Genomic DNA, 20,129 nt, shown 5'->3' with positions numbered 1-20,129 from the left:
GGTTTCTTGGATTTAGAGATGTTGGATGGCTGGTACAACAGATAGAAGAGGAAACTCTCCAGCAGGGCTATGGCTTCAATACAGTAGTATGGTGGCAAAGTCATATTATTATTCGATGGTAATCTTGCAAGAAAACACTTTCTACGTGGTTGCACTGCAGAACAGGCACTTTTGAGTCTCATCAGTGGCACGGAATATTCAATCTATCTTTTCCTTGCGTCGTATAATCTGAGTGTTGTTCTCCTGTAGCAGCAGAAATGATGGAAGAATTGCACAGCCTGGACCCACGAAGGCAGGAGCTGCTGGAGGCCAGGTTCACCGGAGTCGGGGTTGCCAAGGTGAGCGTGAGTCCCCCTGCAGCAGCCAGGGCTGCTCGTCCAGCCTGCACTGCACCTGGGGCTTTCATGCCAGCATTGATAGTTTTGCCATGCTAGCAGTTTCCTATCAATAGTTGGGTCTTGACTGCTAATTTGCTTGAAGTGTGTTTTAAGAGGAATGAAGACGAGATCTCAATCAGCAGATGTTGTGCTGTGCAGAAGATTTGGGGTTCTAATTAAGATCTTGGGAGGGGCTCCATCTTAAGGCAGCTTGTACACCGCAAAAAAACCCACCCATGACAACTTTCTCTTTGCAAATAGGAGTCTGAACTATCCCTTCCTCTCTCCAAAATGCCTGTGAGAACCGAATTTGTTTGATACAGTGTCAAGTTGACTGATACATGTAGCCAGGCTGAAATGGTGGCAGAACTCCCCTTAAACTAGGTCAGTGATAAGGAGCTGACTTTGGCAGAAGATACTGGGTTTTGGAGAACATCAAGGTAGTTGGTAAAACAACATATCATTGATAGTTAAGTTTTCAGAAACCTCTTAGAATTTTGAGAAGAAACTTTGTAGATGCTGTATTGCTTGTAAAAATTCAGAGTGCATCCAAACTTGACAAAAGGTTTAATTTGAGTTCCTGTTTTTCTTTCCGGTCTGTATTTCAGTCAGGACTCAAAAGTCTTGGAAAGGAGCATAAGTAAGTAAAATGTTCAGCTGTAAGGTAGTGTAGTAAGGAGAAGTTGCTAAGGGGCAACAATTTCAGTTACGGAATTAAATGTGTGGGTTGGTTTTTCTTTTTTAATCTTTTTCCCCACTCTTAAGACTTTTTTTAATCTTAAGGCTAGTACTAGCATAAATGTTTATGGTACATAATGTATTTACCATCTTGATAGACTTGTTTTATACAACATTAAAACTTTTAATGTACTTTTTCATCTCTTTCTTGCATCTTCCCCCTATGTATGTCAATTTAAATATTAGCTGTACCAGCATAGACAGAGCCAAACAACTTTCTAGAATAGCTAAGGCCTAGGAGTATAGATGCCATTGCTGGTTTAAAACAGTGCCAACATACTCAGTGCTCACAAAAAAAAATGTTAGGAACTATTCCTTTTAAAGGATTAACCTTTAAAAGGTACAGGGGAGCAAGTCTAAATTATGTTTTCAATGTTTGGAGCAGAGAGTACATGCCCTTTCTCTGTACAGGTGAATAGCAAACTCATTTTTGTTCCTAAAGCATACCCAAGTAGAAAAGCCTCATTTCTTGGAGGCTTCTCTTTGAGCAAAGCTGTTCTGTTACCAAGTTTTATTTTTACCTGTTATTGTGCAGTCTAGCCTTTTACTTTGTACCAGTCAGGAAACTGTCACAAAATCCATTACACTCATTTCAAACAATATCTATTTATTTACTTGCATACTTGCTCGTTTGCAATAGATCAGCCAACCATTGATATGAATTAGCATGACTCTACTATGTTGCAGCAAACTTTGGTTGCAATATTAATCTCAGATACTACGTTCCCTCCCAGGTTGGTGCTTCAAATTCCCTCCCCACCCCCCCAAGCCTCCGTCCGTCATGCTCCGCACTGGCATTGGTAGGTCATTGTCTTAAAGGGAATATATTGGGAAAGGTGTGATACAATTTGTATGATTCAACTTAAGATTTTCTTTTTTAGCTCTCTCCAATTCAATGTTTCAGGAAAGCTACGTAGAGTTAAGTGAGTGCCATGTAGTGGGACTGGGCCTGGCACATCCTCCTGGGATAGAAGGTTTTCTGTTGCTGTTTATTGCATAAAAGGAAGAAATGTCACCTCAGATGCTCTCCTATTGGGTGAAGGCAGCAGGCAGTTGTAACTGAGCTTCCTGCCTTCCAATGGCTGGGTGTATCACTTGGTGTGTTTGGTTAGGTTTCTTCAATGCTTAAAAATACAGGGTATATTTTGGACCTGCATAAAACTAAGGCACTAGTTTGCATCTGCAGCTCTAAAGCCCACTCGCCCTCCATGTTTGCAAGTAAAGAACAGCTAACGTGTTCATGAGAGATGAATGAGACTTTGCTGATCTAGAATACATTTTTTAGGCTGGAAGGTAGGAAAAAAAGCTTCTAGCCATCAGAGTCATGGGATTCTGGAAGAGCTTTCCAGTAACAGTAGTAGAGGACAGAAATCCTAAACTGTTTTGGAAACAGCTGTGTGCTGTCACCTCCTGTGGTAGCTGGAGGCACAACCCAATGACCGAGGTCATTTGCAGTCCCAAATGCCTCAAAATTCTGTTGCACGTCTGTGATGAATTATCTTACTTAGTAGCTGGAGAATATATTTCTCTAGAAGCTTGGAGTTAATACATGGAATCAAATTTATGAGCAAGGAATGTTTCCAGGCAACTGTTATGCTCATGTGGTTCATCCAGGTCACTAGATAGCTTCAAAAAGCCAGTGATGCTTTCAGTGTCTATTCTTGCCAAATGCTGAAGTGCCATTCTTCCCCAAATTCACAAAGCAAGTCCTTGGATTAACACATGGCTGACTGACACCTACCAGTATTTCTGCTTATTCAGCTCCTGTTTATGTTTACTTACTAGGGGAAAATCTAAGTGTGTTCACCTGAGGCATCATTCTGACTAGCCAGACATCTGCCTTGGGTTGGGAGGTGCAGAAGAGAAAACGTAGTTTGTTTCTCTAGATAACATTGTTCAGTTTTGTTTGTTCTCATCTTCTTCCTCCCTTCCTCCTGTTTGGGTGCTGCCTTTAAGATATGAGGTGGATTAACTCAAAAGGACTTGTGTCATTTCCAGAGATCTTTCCTGGATAACAGTTGGGATGGGTGATTGTGATGGGGGAATCTGTATTTGCACACAGCTTGTCTCAGGCTTGACTGGGGTGGATCATCCCAGCAGCACACGTATCATCTGCAGGTTTGGTCTTTGCAAGATCCTGAAATGAGTCGTGGGCACGACTTTATTACAGTTCAACTGAAAAGGCTGAAATATCTCTAGAGAGAATAACCTTCTCTGTCATGCTGTGGAAATCTTGTAGACCCAGATGATTGTGCTAGAATTGAAGAAGTGTTGGTCTTGGTGGCTGTTAGTGCCATCCCTTTCCTCCCTCTTCGAGGTATTGTAAAGAGGGAGATGAAAATAACCTGAAGGGCGTCGCTTATGCTGCAGAACATCTGCCTCCAAAAAGAGACTCGTAACAAAGAGCAGCATTGACTGCATTATTTTGGGGTTTACCCTTTCTCTGTCACCCTGGCAGTCTCGATCAGTAACTACCAGCTGCGTGGTCTGCCTGGTAACTTTGCTGCTAAAAATGTTGCTGAGGTGAGAATTCGTGTTCGAGAAAAATCCCGTCCTCCTTGGAGGGAAGTGGTGCTGCATAGTGATGGTCCTTAACAGGTGTCACATGCCACCAGAGGAACTAGTTAATAAGAGTTTTGAAACTTAGAATTTAATTTATCAGCTACCACAGTATGTGCCAGAACTTTATGCCAGATACTTGAAAGTTGTTGGATGCTTTTGTGTGCTACATGACTTATCTCAGATGTGTCTGGCTACTAGAGCACAGAAGTAGTCAGATCTCAGTTCTGTTTCTGCCCTGGACTTATCTCAGATGTGTCTGGCTACTAGAGCACAGAAGTAGTTGTCAGATCTCAGTTCTGTTTCTGCCCTCAACTGAGGGTTAGGGTGTATTGCGTGACCCTTCTGTCCAGTTTGCCATCAGTAAAATAAAACCACTATTTGTTTCAACCTGAGAGAACTCTTGAGGCATAATGGACACCCAGCAAATCCCGTTGCAAATCTGCTTATCCATCTGATACAGTGGAGGTAACCTGTGAACATCTGATAGTAGATTAACTTCTCATGGCAAACAGACCTGAGTGATTCAGAGATTTCATTATTGGCTATAATACCAAGCTTTTCTAAAAGCCCAATTAAGAAGCAGGCTGTAATACTCACACTTATGTGATGCTTGAAATAAGAATATGTTAATTAAACCTGTCTTGTAGAGTTGCACTGGACTAGAGTAACTGGTAAACCATTCAACCATTTCACTTTGGTGTAAGCCTGTGTGGAGTCAGCACTAACTTTTAGTGGAACTAAGGGTTGACTTTTTCCCTTTGAAATCTCTTGATTCACTCCAGAATTCAGAAGAACTCGGGTTACCTTGGCTTGAGGTAATGAAGCATGTCTCTGCCATTTAATTAGCAAGAGAATTTTGCAATGCGTGTTGCTGTGAGTCCACGTTGGAGATTCTGGCTAGGTAGCTTAAATTCCTAGAGCTGCCTTTCAATATGAGGAGTTGGAGAGCACAAAATGGAGACTGCCCAACATAAGAGTTGTGAACAGGCCTGAGAGAGCATTTTGGGGAGCTTGGAGAGGCTGAGGAAAGGCACATGTCATGCCAGGGAGTAGGAAGGCTTGAAGAGGAGATAGGTAAGGGCGGTCTGAGTCAGGCTGGCTTTGTTATGGACCATCCAATGGGAGCTATTACCAGGCTAAGCTGTTTCTGTTGAAATTTCAGCCGTTGTGCCTCATTTGTGGCCTTTCCAGGGCTCTTGCAAAGGGAAAAATGACTAAACAGCTCGTGTGAGTGGACAGATTTTAAATTCTTGCCTTTGAGTAGGAGTCTTGAAAGCTCCTGCTACTGTTGCAGCCACTTCTCAACATGGAGGTTTTGTTGTGCATAGGTAGGTCACGGACTGAGAAGCAGCAGTTGATAGGTGAATCACAAGGGAAAAGAGCATGCCAGCTTATCTGGGGAAGAAATTCCTTGCGGAGGAGGAAGTGTGTGCTGTTCTTGTGCTTGTCATTTGGGTAAACACTATAGAAGCTATTAGCTTATTTCAGATGACCCACGTATTTTGAATTTTTGCTGAACCCCATCATCGATTCTTTTGACAGGGTACAGTGGATGAGTGGGCTGTAAGTGGTATCAGAGAAGTGCAGTATTATCCCAAAGTAGTCTGTGCTAGAAAAACCAGATGCCAGTGCAGATGACTTCTTCAGGGACAAAATTTATAAGCCCTTCCTGTGTAAACTATTGCATGCTGTATTATTCCCTACTGCTACTTCCCCAGCAATATTCTGATGTTAGTATTCGTTGCCGTTACTTGGGGTTTTCTTCCCTAAATTCAGGTTTGTTCCTTTAATTCCTTTTGTCATGACCACTTCTAATGGTATGCTAAATTAAGTACTGAACATTTATCCAATGTCCATTGTCAAGTTCAATATAAACAGTCAGGAATGATAAAGCTGAAAGGTTTTCTGTATACCCTCACTGACTGTTAGCTGAGGGGGAGATGCTCAGGTGTATAGTTCCTCACAGCCATTGTCTAAACCTGTTGCTATAAGCAGTTGATAACATGAGGCTATATTTGAAACTGGATACCTAGCTGGATGGCCAGGAAAACTTGCTTTGGCTTTCTCTTGCATAACTACATGAGAAGAGATGCAGCTGAGGACTAGGCCATGTCACTTAACCATCCTAGGGACTGCATCTTTATTGCTTCAAGTACAGCACCTTCTAATGAACAATACGTGTTTCCATAGCCAGAATACCTCCAGACTTTGTGCCAACTTTGACATGAACAAGATTGCCTCAGCTCCTTGCCTGTAAGACAGGCCTAATCCTTTACTGTAAGAGGTGTCAGTGGAAGGTGCTCCAGAAGACCACCAAGGGAGAGGAAAGCTCGTGCAGTGGATACGGATCAAAACTTGCTCTGTTGGGTCTGGCTGAGCTGATTTGGGAGTCAGAAGGGTGTTGGTAACACCCATGCTGTGACTCCCACTGAGCAGTGCTCACACAGCACCAAGGCTCTTTCTAACATTCCCCTCACAATGGGATGGGGGGGAGGGCAGGAGCTTGGGGGGAACATAACCACAGCAGCTGACCCAAACTGACCAAAGGGATATTCCAGAGCATATGATGTCAGCTCAACCATAAAGCTGGTACAGAGGAAGAGGAGGGAGGGCTGGGGGGCTACTCATTGGTCCTACAGAGCAACCACTATGAGTTTTGGAGCCCTGCTTCCCAGGAAGGGGCCAGACATTGCTTGAGGATGGGAAATGGAGAATAAATCTTTGGGGTTTTTTCCTCTTCACTTCCACACACAACATTGCTTGCCTTTGCTTTCCAATTAAACTGCCCTTTTTTTTACCCACAAGGGCTTTGTCTCCATCTTATTTTCTTTTCCCCTTTTGCTCTGCAGAGGAGGTGGAGGATAGAGTGGGTTGGTAGGCACCGCTTGCTCAGCCAGGGTTAACCTGCCACACTTGCCTACAAAGAATTAATTCTGCATTTGTCCACAGTATTGATGAACAGGACAGTGGACTTGCTGGAATCTTCAAGACATCTGACAAGCTGTTCTTTTCTGGTCCCAGCACTGAGCAGTTAGTTCCTTTTCACCCTTTACTGCATTGAGTTCAGTCTTACAATTTAGTCAGTGTAGTATCTAGAGAAAGTTTTAAAAGTAAAGGGAAAACAAGGGTGGGATTTTTTCTCTTCAAGAATCTGTGATCAGAACTGAACTGCCCTTTTGTTGATGCAAAAAATGGTTTTGATTCCAACTGCTAGAGCTGCAAATTTCCAACACAAAATAGTTGATAAAGGTAGTTGTGGTGCTGGAAGTATGAGAAACACTGTGGATTTTGAATCAGGCATTTTTACAGCTGCTTGCATTCTAGAACTTTACATTTAGATCCCAGCTGAGTGGGGTTTTTTTGTACAAGAGAGGATAAACTTGCATTTCTGGGAAAAAAAAAAGAATAACAATTTAGGATCATTTTGAACTATAGACAGCCTCATCAGTTTATTTCTCCCCTAGAATATAGGTCCCTTGCTAAAACACTGACCCTTCGTAAGCCACTGACATACCCTCCCAACTGCAGTGTTCCTGAAAAGCTCAAATGTGGCATTTTGGGAGCAGCTGTTCCTGTCATTTGCTATCCATATGCAAAATGGAGGCAGCAAGAGTTAAGTAAATGTAGAAAAAAACCTTCCATTTTCATCTTCACTGTGTCAGAGCCCCAACCTGGCCATCTGAGACTAGCAAATGTTGAGATGCTCCTGCACCTAATAAAGCTTCCACACTCACTCAGAAGGCTGATGTCTGGGGTGTGCTGCTGGGATTTGAGTCCATGAGAGGAAGTGAAGGATTTCAGAGGTCAGCATTTGTGCAGTTTATGAACAAGCTTTTTCCAGAGGTGAAAAGCTAACTTTCTGTTGCTATTTGCCATAAGGTGTTAAGGCTTTTGTTATCAGTGAGGCCTTCATGTGGATGTCACTGAGGTTTGTGTTGACACTTTTGTTCAGTCCTGTTGGCCAAATCCCTGCAATAACTGAGGTTTGTGCATCTAGAATTTGTGAGCCCCTTGCACTGGGTGGTGAGGAGCTTGCATCTTTGTTTGAGAATTAACTATTGCTGAAGAGATGAAGTAAAACATCTCTGGTCTATCAGTGTGATGAGTTGAAGGGGTAACCATATGGCATAAAGAGTAAAAAGCCACAATTTTTCTTAAAGTCATTTGCTTTTAAAAAGAAATGGGAAATGTGTAGCTCCTTGAGCTGATCAAACGTTGTTATTCTTTTTTGTTGTTGTTGAAACAACTAAGCATGTCCTTTTAGGAGAAACAGATTTGGCAGTTAACATTCACAGTGCAGTACAGAAGGTAAACAGAACTTTTGTTTTCTGTGGATGCCTGCTTGGAAATTTGGGTTGGTAATAGGCAGGTTGTGTCTCAGGTTTAATTTGGTGTTTGTCTCTTAAATGGGGAAGAGAGATCTGCACCCCTCAAAAAGAATCCACTGGGGTGTTAAGGCTTTTCCCCCACCCCACCCATAGGCTTCTGCTCGGGTATATAATGAGAAGTGGCTTTGACTTGAGGAAAGATTGATTGGTGAGAAGTGGGTATTGCAAAAGTAAGAACTCTAAAATAGAATGAATCTTTGGGAAAAGATGCTCACAAGTTATTAATGGAGAGGTGGCTTTATCATGTCATTCTTCCTGTTAATACATTCCGTCAGTAATTGTGAATCTTGTTTTTATATCTTTGTCAGATTTGTCTAGATTTCTTAAGTTAGATCTGTAGGAGGATACTTTTGTGTCAGAGCACTAGGCAAAAACACGGTGACCTTGCATGATTCACTTTCCTTTCCTTTCCTTTTAAAACCAGTTTTGATATAGATTTTTAAAAAAAAATATGTTCAAAACAGCTTGGATAGACATAAAAATGCAGATATGTATCCAGCAGAGCCTGCAAAGATGCAGGCAGACTCTTGCAGGTACCTGGATGCTATTTCAATAAATCTATTCCAGCCTTTTGGGTTTGTGCTTTAGCCTGGTAGGAGCAACTGCTCTGTTGGCAGGTAGGCCATGGGTCCATAAAATATCCTTGTGCACTACTGTTCACACAACTTTCACTTGTTCACTTTCTCAGTGTTAAAAAAAGCATAAAAAATACCCATTTAAAGAAAAACGAGTGGTACTGCCAGCATCTGATAACAGTAATAGCTGCCTTGCCAGATGGAAGATGCCTCTGAATTCTTAGCCCAGGGTCAAGCAGATGCTTGCCTGAAGAGCTGAGCTTGGAAGTGCTGCTGCTCAACAAATCAGAAGTTTTGTTTCTCAAACTGGTTGGTTTAGACTTTTATGAATACTGCCTTGGCTGTTTTGTGGCTGTGGTTGAACAGAGCAGTTAGGATATAAATTGATACAGAATTATCTTTGCAAAGGCTGGATCAGTGTGCTGAGAACAGAGTGTCCAACCAGCAGCCCAACTCCCATCCTGCTCCAGGGGACTTTGGAAGGTTTCTAGTGCCCCATCCTGTGTCTGGGTGTTTGACTCATGTTGGTGCTGTATCCTTGTGACTTAGAGAGCATAGCTAGCCCGGAGATGCAATGTTTGATAGGATGTATCTGCCTTGTATGGAAATTGTTTCTAACAGTCTTTGCTTGTTTTTCACTAGGGTCCATTAAATAGCGAGTCTTCCAACCAGAGCTTGTGCAGCGTGGGTTCTCTGAGTGATAAAGAATTGGAGGTAAGCAGGCACAAATCCTCATGGTGATCGAGTTTGAGGTGGACAGGATGGAACTCAAAACACAGCAGTAATTGTATGAGAGTGAGTGACAGTGTTCTTTATTTGGGGTTGTGAGAGGGACTAGTAGAAGTATTTAGTCTGGATCTTAACCCTACAGTCTTTGGACCGTGTTGTGAAATAGTCCTTGATGCTTCCCACCACAGCAGGCAGATTTTACTCAACCCCAAAAACATGGCAGTCATAAAGCTCAGCTTATTAAATTGTTTTCAGCTGCATTGTGATTTGTTTGCTGGTTTTGGATACAGTTTTGGCCAAATAAAAAGCCAGAGAGCATTAATGGAAAAGTTTGCCTTACCTATCAAATATGTGAATTTGCAGAAGTCTGTACAGAGCATTTTTATGAATCACTCTGGGGAAGTGTGGGGAGGTGAAAATTGATGCTTTGTCCCTGTTTAATCTCACTGCTTTAGGATTAACTATTTCAAAACACTTGCTAAAGCAACAAAGTTACTCTTAGACTTGTACTTTTTTACTTTAAAATTCCACGTTAATAAAGCAAATTCTCAAAAGTAAATGCATTTTCTTATGCATTTAAAGAACTTCCCACACAGTTTTTGGGTAGGTTTTGGATCATATTTCTCTCTATTATATGGCAGTACAGTTATGAGGTGTCTGATGAAGCTAAGTCTTTGAGAACACAGTATCTTAAACTCCACACAAGTAAGTATAGTCACTAGTGGAAAACTGAATATTTTTATTTTACTTGAGGGTTTTTGTGAACATCAATGGAGTGATTCAAGTCAATCAAGCTGACATGATCAAATCTACCATTCCTTGCTATTTGAGTCTGCAACAGATAATATTGTGTGTAATTTTTGTTATGTAAGTACTTGAATGGAAAACCAACTTAAACTGCATCTCATTAATACACTTACAGTTCCATGGAGGCTGTAATGGAGCCAGTGTTGCAGTCGCGCCAACGCTCTTCATGAGTTGCTCTTCCCTAGGCAGTGGGGAGGCAATGTCACTGACTTTCACACACACAGGAGCTGGTACAGCAAGTCTCTGGATAGTTACAGAGTTTTCAGTCCCCTCATTCTAACAAGTACTTTGCAGACACAATAGCCACCTTTGTCTTAACACCCCCTCCATCCTCTTCCAAAAAAAAAATGACTGCCCAGCTGATAACATGGGACTGTAGAGGTCCAGCATCCGGGTTTGGATCCTGGCTGTGTCAGCTTTACCTCCTTTAATACTATAAAAAAGGATGGATTGATTTCCGTGCTTACCGTGTGCAAGACTTTTGGCAGAGATCTTTAAACAGGGTACTTTGGACTTTGGTTTCCGAAGAGTATGAAACTTACCACAGACTTTCTGGCCATGGCTTTCCCTCCCCCCGAGCTGCATTTTGCACACTGTGGTTTTCTTCCTGCCCCCAGACTACAGTTTAGTGGTGGCTGCAGTGATTGTAAAGCGTAGAGCTCCGAAATTATTTGTGACCCTTTGGGATGAGAGATGCTTTTCAAGTGATGTTGAAGGAAGTGAAAAGATAACTTTCTTTCCAGCAACCTCAGTGAGCTGCTTCTAGCACAGCACTTCCTGATGCCTTCAGCAGGTTTCGCTGCATAAGTGACTGTGGTGACAGGGAAAGCACCATGCCAGGGTCTTGTCCACCCTCACGTGTCTAAGCTTGCTAGCCCTGTGCAGAGCTAACGTTTCTGAAGGCTTCAGGCCTTCCCCCTCTGCTCTGTATTGTGCCTGTGCATAAATATATTGCTGCCCACTGCTCAGCTGCTCTCAGATCTCTGGTTGCTCACAGGAATGGCAGAGGCAAACGACCCTTAGCTTCAGTGAGACACATCCAGGTGAATCACTGTGTCTGTGACAGCTTTCTCCTGGCTGCCATCTTAGGGAGCTCTGCCTTGTTTGGTGTAAGGTGGTGCTTGTGCACCAGGGACAGGATGGTTCTTGTAGCCAGCTGCAAGGGGCTTTGGGAAGAAGCATTAGCTGCTGGAGGGGTGAATTGTCCTAATAGGCTGTGAGCAGCCCCTGGACTGCCGATGTGGATGTCTATACTCAAGCCTCCTGTCATTACTCCTCTTGTACCAGCATTGTGATCGCTGTGGAATGGTTTACACAGGTTTTTTATAAGTGTTTGAGCTTGTTTTGCTAACCATGTGAGGTAATTGGGCAGTAGAGTCTGGCTTGCTGCAGCTGAAAGAGGAAAAAAATAATTAACCTCATTCCCAGCCGTGTGTTCTCTCCTGACTGTAGCACATACATCAGAAGGCAGCAGCTATTTGGGAGCAGTTATTTCTTTAAGTACCAGCAGCAGAAACAAATGCACCAGAGAAGTAAAATGGCCACTGGGGACATGGAGCAGATTATTGTGTGTTTTGGTATTTTCTTTAAATCTTGGAATAACTGCAGAAATGTTAATTTTGAAGTATTGTTTAACAGACTCCTGAGAAAAAACAGAATGACCAGCGGAATAGGAAAAGGAAAGCAGAAGGATATGAGACCAGTCAAGGTAATTCATTCTCCTGACTCTGCTGCAGGATTTCTGAACGGTTGGTAATTTGTGCACGTTTTGCACAGTCAGTGTCCTAGGAAACTAATGGCTCTTCTCAAGGGTGTGTCAGGCAGCTTGTTAGAAGCTACTCCATGATGGTGCAGTTCTCTTCTGGGAGCCTTGTTGTCCTCATTGGCAGGAAAACACCCTATCTTCAGCTTATTGGCACAAATGATTGCCTTTATATAGGACAGACTGCCCAAAGGCTTAATATGGCTTCTCTGTAGTGTTGGTCTGATCCCACGTCACTTCAGCCAGGCTTCAAAATACAGGCTGTACTCTTTTCCTTGCTTTTTGAGACGTATGTCTGCCATGGTAGAGTAAGTTCTCACCACACCAAATAGAGAACAAACTGTGCTCCAGTATAATGCAGACAGTGCTGTCTGAGGACTAAGAAAAACCCAGCGTGTTCAAGTCCAAGTTCAGATTTTCTAGCAATGGGCGTAGGGGCAGATTTCTTTTATTCTTCAACGAGGAAGTAAGGATTGTGTTGACAGAACTGCTTTGATAATATTATAATAAGAGAAAAGGGCTAAGTTTTAATGAGCTGGTATTAAGCCACCACTAATTATCTCTCCAACTCTTAGAGGAATGCTTGTGAGAGATCTAATGTGCAGTAATTTACCTGAAGGCAAAGGAGTTAAAGTACTCTGTGCTCTGTCCTTATCTTAAAGGAAATATTGGAGAACATTCAGCAACATTTAGTGTTTTCTAAGTACTTTAGCAAGTGCAAATGCCCTTTGATTGGATTTGACATGTTTGGAATTGAGAGTTAATTGAATTGTCAACTGTAAACCCTCCCAACAGCAGCACAAGAGCTGTAGCCCTGGGGCTGTCTTTTGTTGTGCAGAAGCCTTTGTTGTGATAGGTGTTGCACCTTTCCACAGGGAAAGGAGTGCTCAAATGTAGGAGTAGTCTTTTTTTAGAATGGCATCACAACTTCTGTTCTTAAACATACAACACTTATTTTCTTCCTTCATTTTCCTTTTTAGGAAAAGGCACTCCTAGAGGACATAAAATTAGCGATTATTTTGAGGTAAGCATCTTTACACTGTTTGGAAAATCTGCTGGAATTCACATTGTCACATCCTAGCTGGAAGTGTGTAATGTGACATCTCTTAGTGATCCATCACTGGGCTCCAGGACTGACAATGTTAACCTGACATGCTCAGATCTGCTTAGGTAGAGGAGAGGGGATTTTGGGGAGCTGATTTTTTAATTAACACGTCTTTGAACAGTTGATAAAGCAATTTTTAAAAAAAGCAGCTACATAAGTCTAAGTTGGAGGTTGATTTCCATCAGCACCTAGTTCTCAGATGAGGCTGTCTCTGAGCAAGCAAACCAGTTTTGACAAGGGGCCAGTGCTGCAAAGGAACTTACCTGCACCATCCTGCTGATCTGAGCAGGAAGTTTACAGGGTTGTCTCTTCAGAAGAGCTTGCCATGAGCTGGCACCACACAGGAGGTGGAAATCCTTTCCCAAAACAGTGATGGATGCTCTAAAAATGAGTATTTTTTTTTACTGCATAGTTTGTGAAGTTTTTTTGTGAAGCTGCCCAATCCCGAGCTCTAGCTTTTCTTTTAAGTTTCTTCTTTATTTTACTGAGTAATTGGAGTCAAAAACTAAGTCCTTATTAGTGCTTAATTCTTTCCTGGATAAAGTTGGGTGTTTTTTGTGTGGTGCAGGAACGTAGGAGTTTCTGTACCAACTAAACCAGTTGCTCAGCTGCTTACCTGTCCTGTCTTTAGCAGTGACTGCACAGAAGCTTCAGGGAGAACATTTCATAGCACTCCCATGGGGCAGTTAGACACTTCTCACAGGGAAAGGGCTTCTGAATTCGATACAGTAAAGAGCTCATCTATATCCAAGTCTGCAGGTTTATATCTTTTCGTGTTAAAAAGGAAAGTGTACTCAGTGCAGATGTGAATGTTTGTCTGAAGTACTTTTGCTGTTGTTTTTTAAAACAGCACGTGAAGTTTTCAGGGTTTTCCTCTTTGCTTTTATCTTCAGCTGAGTCCTTAGAGTGTCTAAGGCTTTAAGATTGTGTTTCTTCTATCTCTGTTAAATTTGCTTAAATATCTGCGTGGCATTAGTGATGATCCAGTCTCTTCCTTTGGCCAGTTTGCTGGGGGAAGTGGCCCAGGAACCAGCCCTGGCCGAAGCGTGCCGCCCGTCGCCCGGTCCTCGCCGCAGCATTCCCTGTCCAACCCCTTGCCGGTGAGTGCTCTGCCTGGGCCAGAGCTGGTGCCATGGCATTCAGTAGGTGGGTGGCCGTGCTTCAGACTGCTAATAAAAGATTCTGAACAGAAAAAAATATCTCTCTCTCTTGGTGAGTGACTTGGCTTATTCTCTACTCTTCTTTTTTTTCCACTCATTCTTTTTTTAAAAAAATCTGAGTCTAGGTTCTGGCAGCAAAGACAGATGTCTAGGACCCTGTAACAGTGGCTGCTCCAGCTGTAACTGAGGCGAATATCTGAGCTTAAAGCATGCAAGATGGATGGGTTTAGCATGCTGAGTGGTTACAGATAGATCACTGTCCTTAGTAAAAGGTGGAGCTGACGTATTAGTTATCTCGTGCTCCCTTGTAGCTCATAAACTTCTCCATCGAGCTGGGAGTGTGTTGTATGTTTGTATAGCACTAGTACAGTGATATTCCAATCTTGACTGGACCCTTTGGATATGCTGAAAAATACACATACCATAATTATGTTGGGAAAAAGGTCTTTTACTTCCATTTACGTGCATGTGACTTGTAGGGAGCACTAGCAAAAGCTTGCAAAGAAATGGGCATACATGCACATCTGTTGCTATTTTTTTTGGTTACAGAATTCCATTTTGCTGTTGCAGCATTTCTGCAATATCTGAATGTGAAGAATACTGAATAACCAGTATTTTTAAGCCATTTTAGCAGAGAGCAATGAAATAATTTCTTTCAACTAGCAAAGCAGTATTCAGAGGCTGTGGTGTCTGATCTCTAGTTTTGACCATTGCCTTGGCCTCCCTTTAAAAAATTTTCAGCATTTGTTGAGTGTCACAAAAGCACAGAGCATTGTGGGAAAGGTTAGTATTCCAAAACCCAAATGCAGAGTCTTTGCTGATTACATTATTCTGCAGAGACCTTTGCACAGTTCATGAATGTGTACTGAGCTAAATCCCAGCGCCGAGCGCTCTGCTCACAGTTCAGTACGTGTCTCTAGATTTTGGAAGCTTTGTAATGCTGCTTTGAGGGAGAGCTTCACATAGCTTTCTACATATTTTTTTTCTGTTTATAAAAATTATATCTTGTTGATTGAATGGCCCTTCCTCCTGTCTTATATTAATACACTAATACATCTCTTTAAAGAGAAGCTAATGAAAGAGAGATCATCTCTGCAAGCTGCAGGTGTGTGAGGTGTTAGTGCTTTATTCCAGCAGATAAGATACCCTGTGGGTGTTTATAATGGGACAAGTGGATTCTTCCTCTGGTTTTCTTCTACCCTTGTGTCTATTGGGTAGGTAAAAGTTTAAACAGGGATTCCTCATGTGGTGAACACTGATATTTCAGACAGTTTCAGCTAGGCCAGTTTGTCTCTCTCCTTCTTCCAGTGCTCTTTTTCCTGTCTTCTGTTCTTTACTCTTGGCAGCTAGACCTGGAATGTTTGCTGATTCATACCAAAGTGTTGTGTGCATTTGCAAGATCTGTCCTCTTCCTACAAAGTGAATATCAATGGTTTGAGCTAAACCCCCAAAAACTGGGGGGGATGAGTGAAAATTGGGGAAGATTGAGCGTCTTAGCCATTACAGATGTCAGGATGGTCTAGGAAGAGAGCAGAGTGTTAAAATGTCTTTCACAATGAAACAAACGTCCTCCAAACCTGTGAGTTAATCTACACTGTACTGGGAATTTTCTGCAATCAGAACTTGCGGAGGAATTGTAATGGCTTCAGGATGTTACTCCTTGTCTTCAGATCTCTTGGCTGCTCTGAATTGCCTTGCTTCTCCTTTGATCAGAAGAATGATCTGCAGGTCTTCAGACTCTTGCAAGGTCGCTCTCATGTACAGGCATTCTTTTGGGGAAGAAAGCACACTCTTGACATTTGTAATGTTAGCCAGAAAATATGTTTCAGGTTGCAATTTAGGTTTTTAAGAAAAACCGAAGCCTGACCTGACTGTTTACTTACTATGTGGCATATGCCTGGCCCAGAGTTACAGTTTGGAAGGACTTGGATGATTATTACCCAGACTGCCAAGTTTTAGCAGTGATGGGCTGGCTTTTAAAGTGAGGGCAGTGAGATTGTGAGTGCCATAATCAATGCAGCTCAGATGATTCTTGTTCTTACTGAACCCAATTCCTGTATGGCAGCTGGGAAATGAGTCTACTGCAGGAGAAATGAGCTGCCCTTTAAAAAGTGTAATACCTCTTTAAAAGATTTTGGAAACACATTAGTACTCTGCTTATCTTGCAGATTGGTCCCAGCTATAATGACAGAAATGAGCTTACTGTGACATCTGGGTCCTAGACGTGGTTAGGTTGCTGACATTTAGCAGCTCTGACTCAGTTTACTTCACCAGAATAATGAATGTATCGTGACACTGGGTGTTTTAAAACGACTCCTTAAAGAACATGGAGTAATACAGTTTTGACTGCATTGACCAGAATCACAGTGCACTAAGATTTTTGGATCTACAACCTGGTTTGCCCCGTTGGCTCTGAGACATCTGTTGGCAAAGGAAGCGGGTGTGTTAACTGACAAGGAATTCTGTCCTGTGTGTTCATTTGTTCCTTTTTTTTTTTTAATTGTTACATTCATCTACTTTTTGCTGTCTGCCATTGGAACAATCACTCCAGGAGTCCTGTTTGACTTATCAGATCCTCACCACGCTGCCTGCTCATTCCTGAGCTGCTGCTTCGCTGACAACAGTTTTGGCAGAGTCGGAAAATCACTTTTTGGTTTTGTTTTTGTTTTTTTTTTTCCAAAAAAAAAAAAAGAAGTTCATTGTATTTTTTTTGACTGTGTTGCAGCGGCGAGTGGAGCAGCCGCTGTATGGGGTAGACGGCAGCACAGCAAAGGAACCACAGGAGGAACACTCTGCTCTGCCAACCCTGATGTCGGTGATGCTGGCGAAGCAGCGGCTAGAGAATGAGCAGCTGGCACAGAGGGGAGGTGGCCTCTGCTTTACTTTTGTCTCGGTGAGCAGCTCGGAAAAGATTGGAATCCTAAGGGATGTTTCTAGTTAAGGGATGGGGAGTTTGAAGCTTTTTCTGCTCAAGGACAGTGGTTCAAGTGCAGCCTGGTTTATTGATGGCCAAGTCTACCATCTTCTGGTAAGTTCATCTGCCTTGTGAAGAGTTCTAGGTCCCAGGCTTTGCTCGGTTAATAAAATGAGTTTTAAGCTAACGACTCAAAATCTTAGATCAAAATAATAGCATCTGAGAGGCTAATCTGATAGATGCAAAAAAAAAAAAAAGCAAAAGAATGAAGTATAGCCTTGCTGTGAGAAGTGTTTGTTTTGGCCTCACTTAATCTCAGCTGACATGAATTATATCAGGCTTTTAAAAGCTTTGTCTTTCAGCAGGTTGAGCCAGGCTTCTTGGAAAAAAAAAAAACTGACTCTCTTGTTTTACTGAACTAAATCTCTAGAGCGTTCTCAAACCTGAGCATGAAGTATGGTACCCAGGCCAGGCTGCACCTCCCCTGGGAGGATCAGTGCATCTGCATGGGCAAAAGAGATCGTGCTGAGGAGCTTATAACAATACACTAACTTTCTTTTTCAGGCCCAGCAAGGCAGCCCATCTTCTACCGGATCAGGGTTTATTCCTGCACTTCCCAAAAACAGATTTCCATCCAGCACAAACAGTCACAGGTATAGCTCGCTAGATGATACATGATTTGGATATGAGATTGAAGCTTGATGCAGCTCGTCTTCCATGCCAGAGGCTGCCACTTGTAGCAGACATAATGTTTCCAGCAGAAAGAGCCAGTAGTCCAAACTTGGTCTGTAACTACTGATTGAAGTGAATCCTCTGAACTTGGTTCCTTATCCTGTCAAGGATGCTTTCAGCTGCTGCCACTGGAGTTGGCCCAATCTGTTACTGAGGCTTTTCTGTGTCAATACTGTGGGCAGTTCTTGAGCTGTGTGGATGTGCTGAGGTGAGGAACACCTTAGCTCTGTCTTCCAGTTCTGTTGGGTCCTGAATGTTCTTCCTTTTTCTGTAAGTGAAGATGTGGAGGAGACCTGAGTGATAGTTGTGAACACCTCTGTTCGAGCACTGGGTCATGGGTGCATCCACACTGCTTACAGTACAAACATCCACAGTCTAGCTGGAAGTTCTTTGACCTCTGCAGAGTACACCCACGGAATAGTTTGTCCTGTCAAGGTGGAATGTGATGTGTTCCTGACAGTGCTTTCCAGCAGCTTCACTGACCTGGACTCAAGAAGAGGAGTAGCCCTTTTGACTGTACTGCTGTCGTTTTGGTGCCTTTTAAATTTAAGACTCTTCTTGTGGCTTTATGGCAAGATTTACTTTTAGCTGTGTCATCTTCTTTTGTTGCTTAGGAGGATGTTCTGCTTTATGTGCAATGCACCTTGCTTGTTTCTTCTCCAAGTCTGTTTTGAGTCTTGATTTTCATCCTCGATTTCTCTGTGACTGACCCTTCCCTTGAGTGATTTTTAAACAATCAGTTTTGTGTCAATCGTTTTCTCACATCAGTCAGAGATGACTTTATTGCTGGGGGAAGTTCATTCTCCATTTCCCCAGCAGGTGGTACAAGTTCTTTGTGCATGAAGAACAGCAATTCTGCCTCTGGGGATACTTACTAGCTTAAATCTCTGAGCTCTGTTGTGTCACTAGGGTCACATCTGTTGTCTGTACTGTTAAAATGCTGGTCTGTGAAGATTCCTGTTTCTTGCTACTGCATGGAGGATTCTTGTGTGAGAATGATGCCATAACTTGAGAACCTGCCAGAGAGAACTTCCAGATTTCAATCTTTGCTGTCCCAACACCAGTGGTTAGGATAGTGGTCCATCCTGGAGTGTGCAAGATGTTTTTATTCTCTCCTGTGCCCAGTGTGTCCACAGGGTCCATCTCTGAAACGGGTAGCACATTGTCTGAGCGTGCTTCCTGCCAGTGCTCACCTTTGTGGTGTTCTCCAGGGCTCTAGGTGTAGCATGCACTTACAGCAAAGCATCCAGGAAGATGCTTGACTGTGTGGTGAGGACATGGCTGTATTCTTGTTTTTCCCTTCCAAACCTGTTTGGAGTTGATAGGGTTAGAAAAAAAACCTTCCTCGATTTCCAGGTTGGATCACTTCTGGCAGTGCCAAAGGCAAGTCAGCACGGGTGTGATTCTCTTAGTGTTTTCAGGCAGTGCTGGGGCCCTCCAAGTGCTCTGAGGCAGGGTGAGCTGTGGTGGAGTCACATGTAGGAGCATGCATCCTGATCCCTGACTTCATCCAGCACGCTGCAAATGTGTCTCTGCATTTGGCAAAGGGACAGAACAGCCAGTTACTGAAGAAACTTTCTGCCTCTTGGCCAAGTGGTTTTCACCAGAGAGCCTTTGCCAAAAGAAGACAGACTTTGTGACAAAAGCTTGTGTCACATGTGCTTCCTGCAGGCAGGGGGTGTATGCCAAGTTCAGGTAGAAACAAAGTGACCTGCCCAGGCATCCTCTTTGTCTTTGGGCTTTAGGCTCATCCTGCCTGATGTGCAATGCTGGCAGGTGTCCTTTCTGATATCCCCATACTGGGCATATGTAGAGGAGCAACTCTCAGTCTATTGGTGTCTTCCTTCAGTGTTAGCTTCCAGGTAAACCTGAAATTTGGAGAACAGTTTTATATGACAGCTCAGAGGTAAGTCTAACTCTTCTCAGGTCCAGAATAGCTGCTTGCTAGCCATCAGTGTGAGCTCTGTGTGCAGCCATGGAGAGAGATTCTCTTGTGTTGATTTGGCTGGTTTAGAGGCTGTGTTCACAGACATACTGACTTCTTCCCCTTTTCTTCTCCACCTATTAGAGTACTGAGTTTTTTTCCTGCTGCTAGAGAATATAGTATGTCTTTTGTCTTTTGTTCCTGTGTATGACCCACCTCACTGGTAAAGATATTGGAGATATGCTGCACCTATAAAAGTTTCCATATAGGTTTCACTCAATAACTATAAGGCTCCTGACCCTAGCAGCCACTAATACATCAGTGTGTCAGAAACAAAGGCTTGTGCCTCACAATCC

At 42.8% G+C, this 20,129-nt stretch overlaps 1 protein-coding gene across 1 annotated transcript in view; it reads left to right on the top strand.

Annotated features, from left to right (window-relative positions):
- The first annotated feature begins 257 nt into the window (after window positions 1-257).
- Window positions 258-20,129, top strand: part of TLK2 (tousled-like kinase 2) — a 40,934-nt gene continuing 21,062 nt past the window's right edge. The window contains 8 exon segments of the mRNA XM_008950363.1: window positions 258-338; window positions 9,283-9,354; window positions 11,815-11,884; window positions 12,919-12,962; window positions 14,048-14,143; window positions 16,929-17,096; window positions 17,682-17,715; window positions 17,718-17,770. Coding sequence (XP_008948611.1) covers window positions 258-338; window positions 9,283-9,354; window positions 11,815-11,884; window positions 12,919-12,962; window positions 14,048-14,143; window positions 16,929-17,096; window positions 17,682-17,715; window positions 17,718-17,770 — 618 coding nt within the window.

Source organism: Merops nubicus, unplaced genomic scaffold, assembly GCF_000691845.1.
Source record: "Merops nubicus isolate BGI_N331 unplaced genomic scaffold, ASM69184v1 scaffold38570, whole genome shotgun sequence".
NCBI lineage: Eukaryota > Metazoa > Chordata > Aves > Coraciiformes > Meropidae > Merops > Merops nubicus.
Note: the sequence above shows the minus strand (reverse complement) of the source record. Positions and strands in the feature narration are given on the sequence as shown.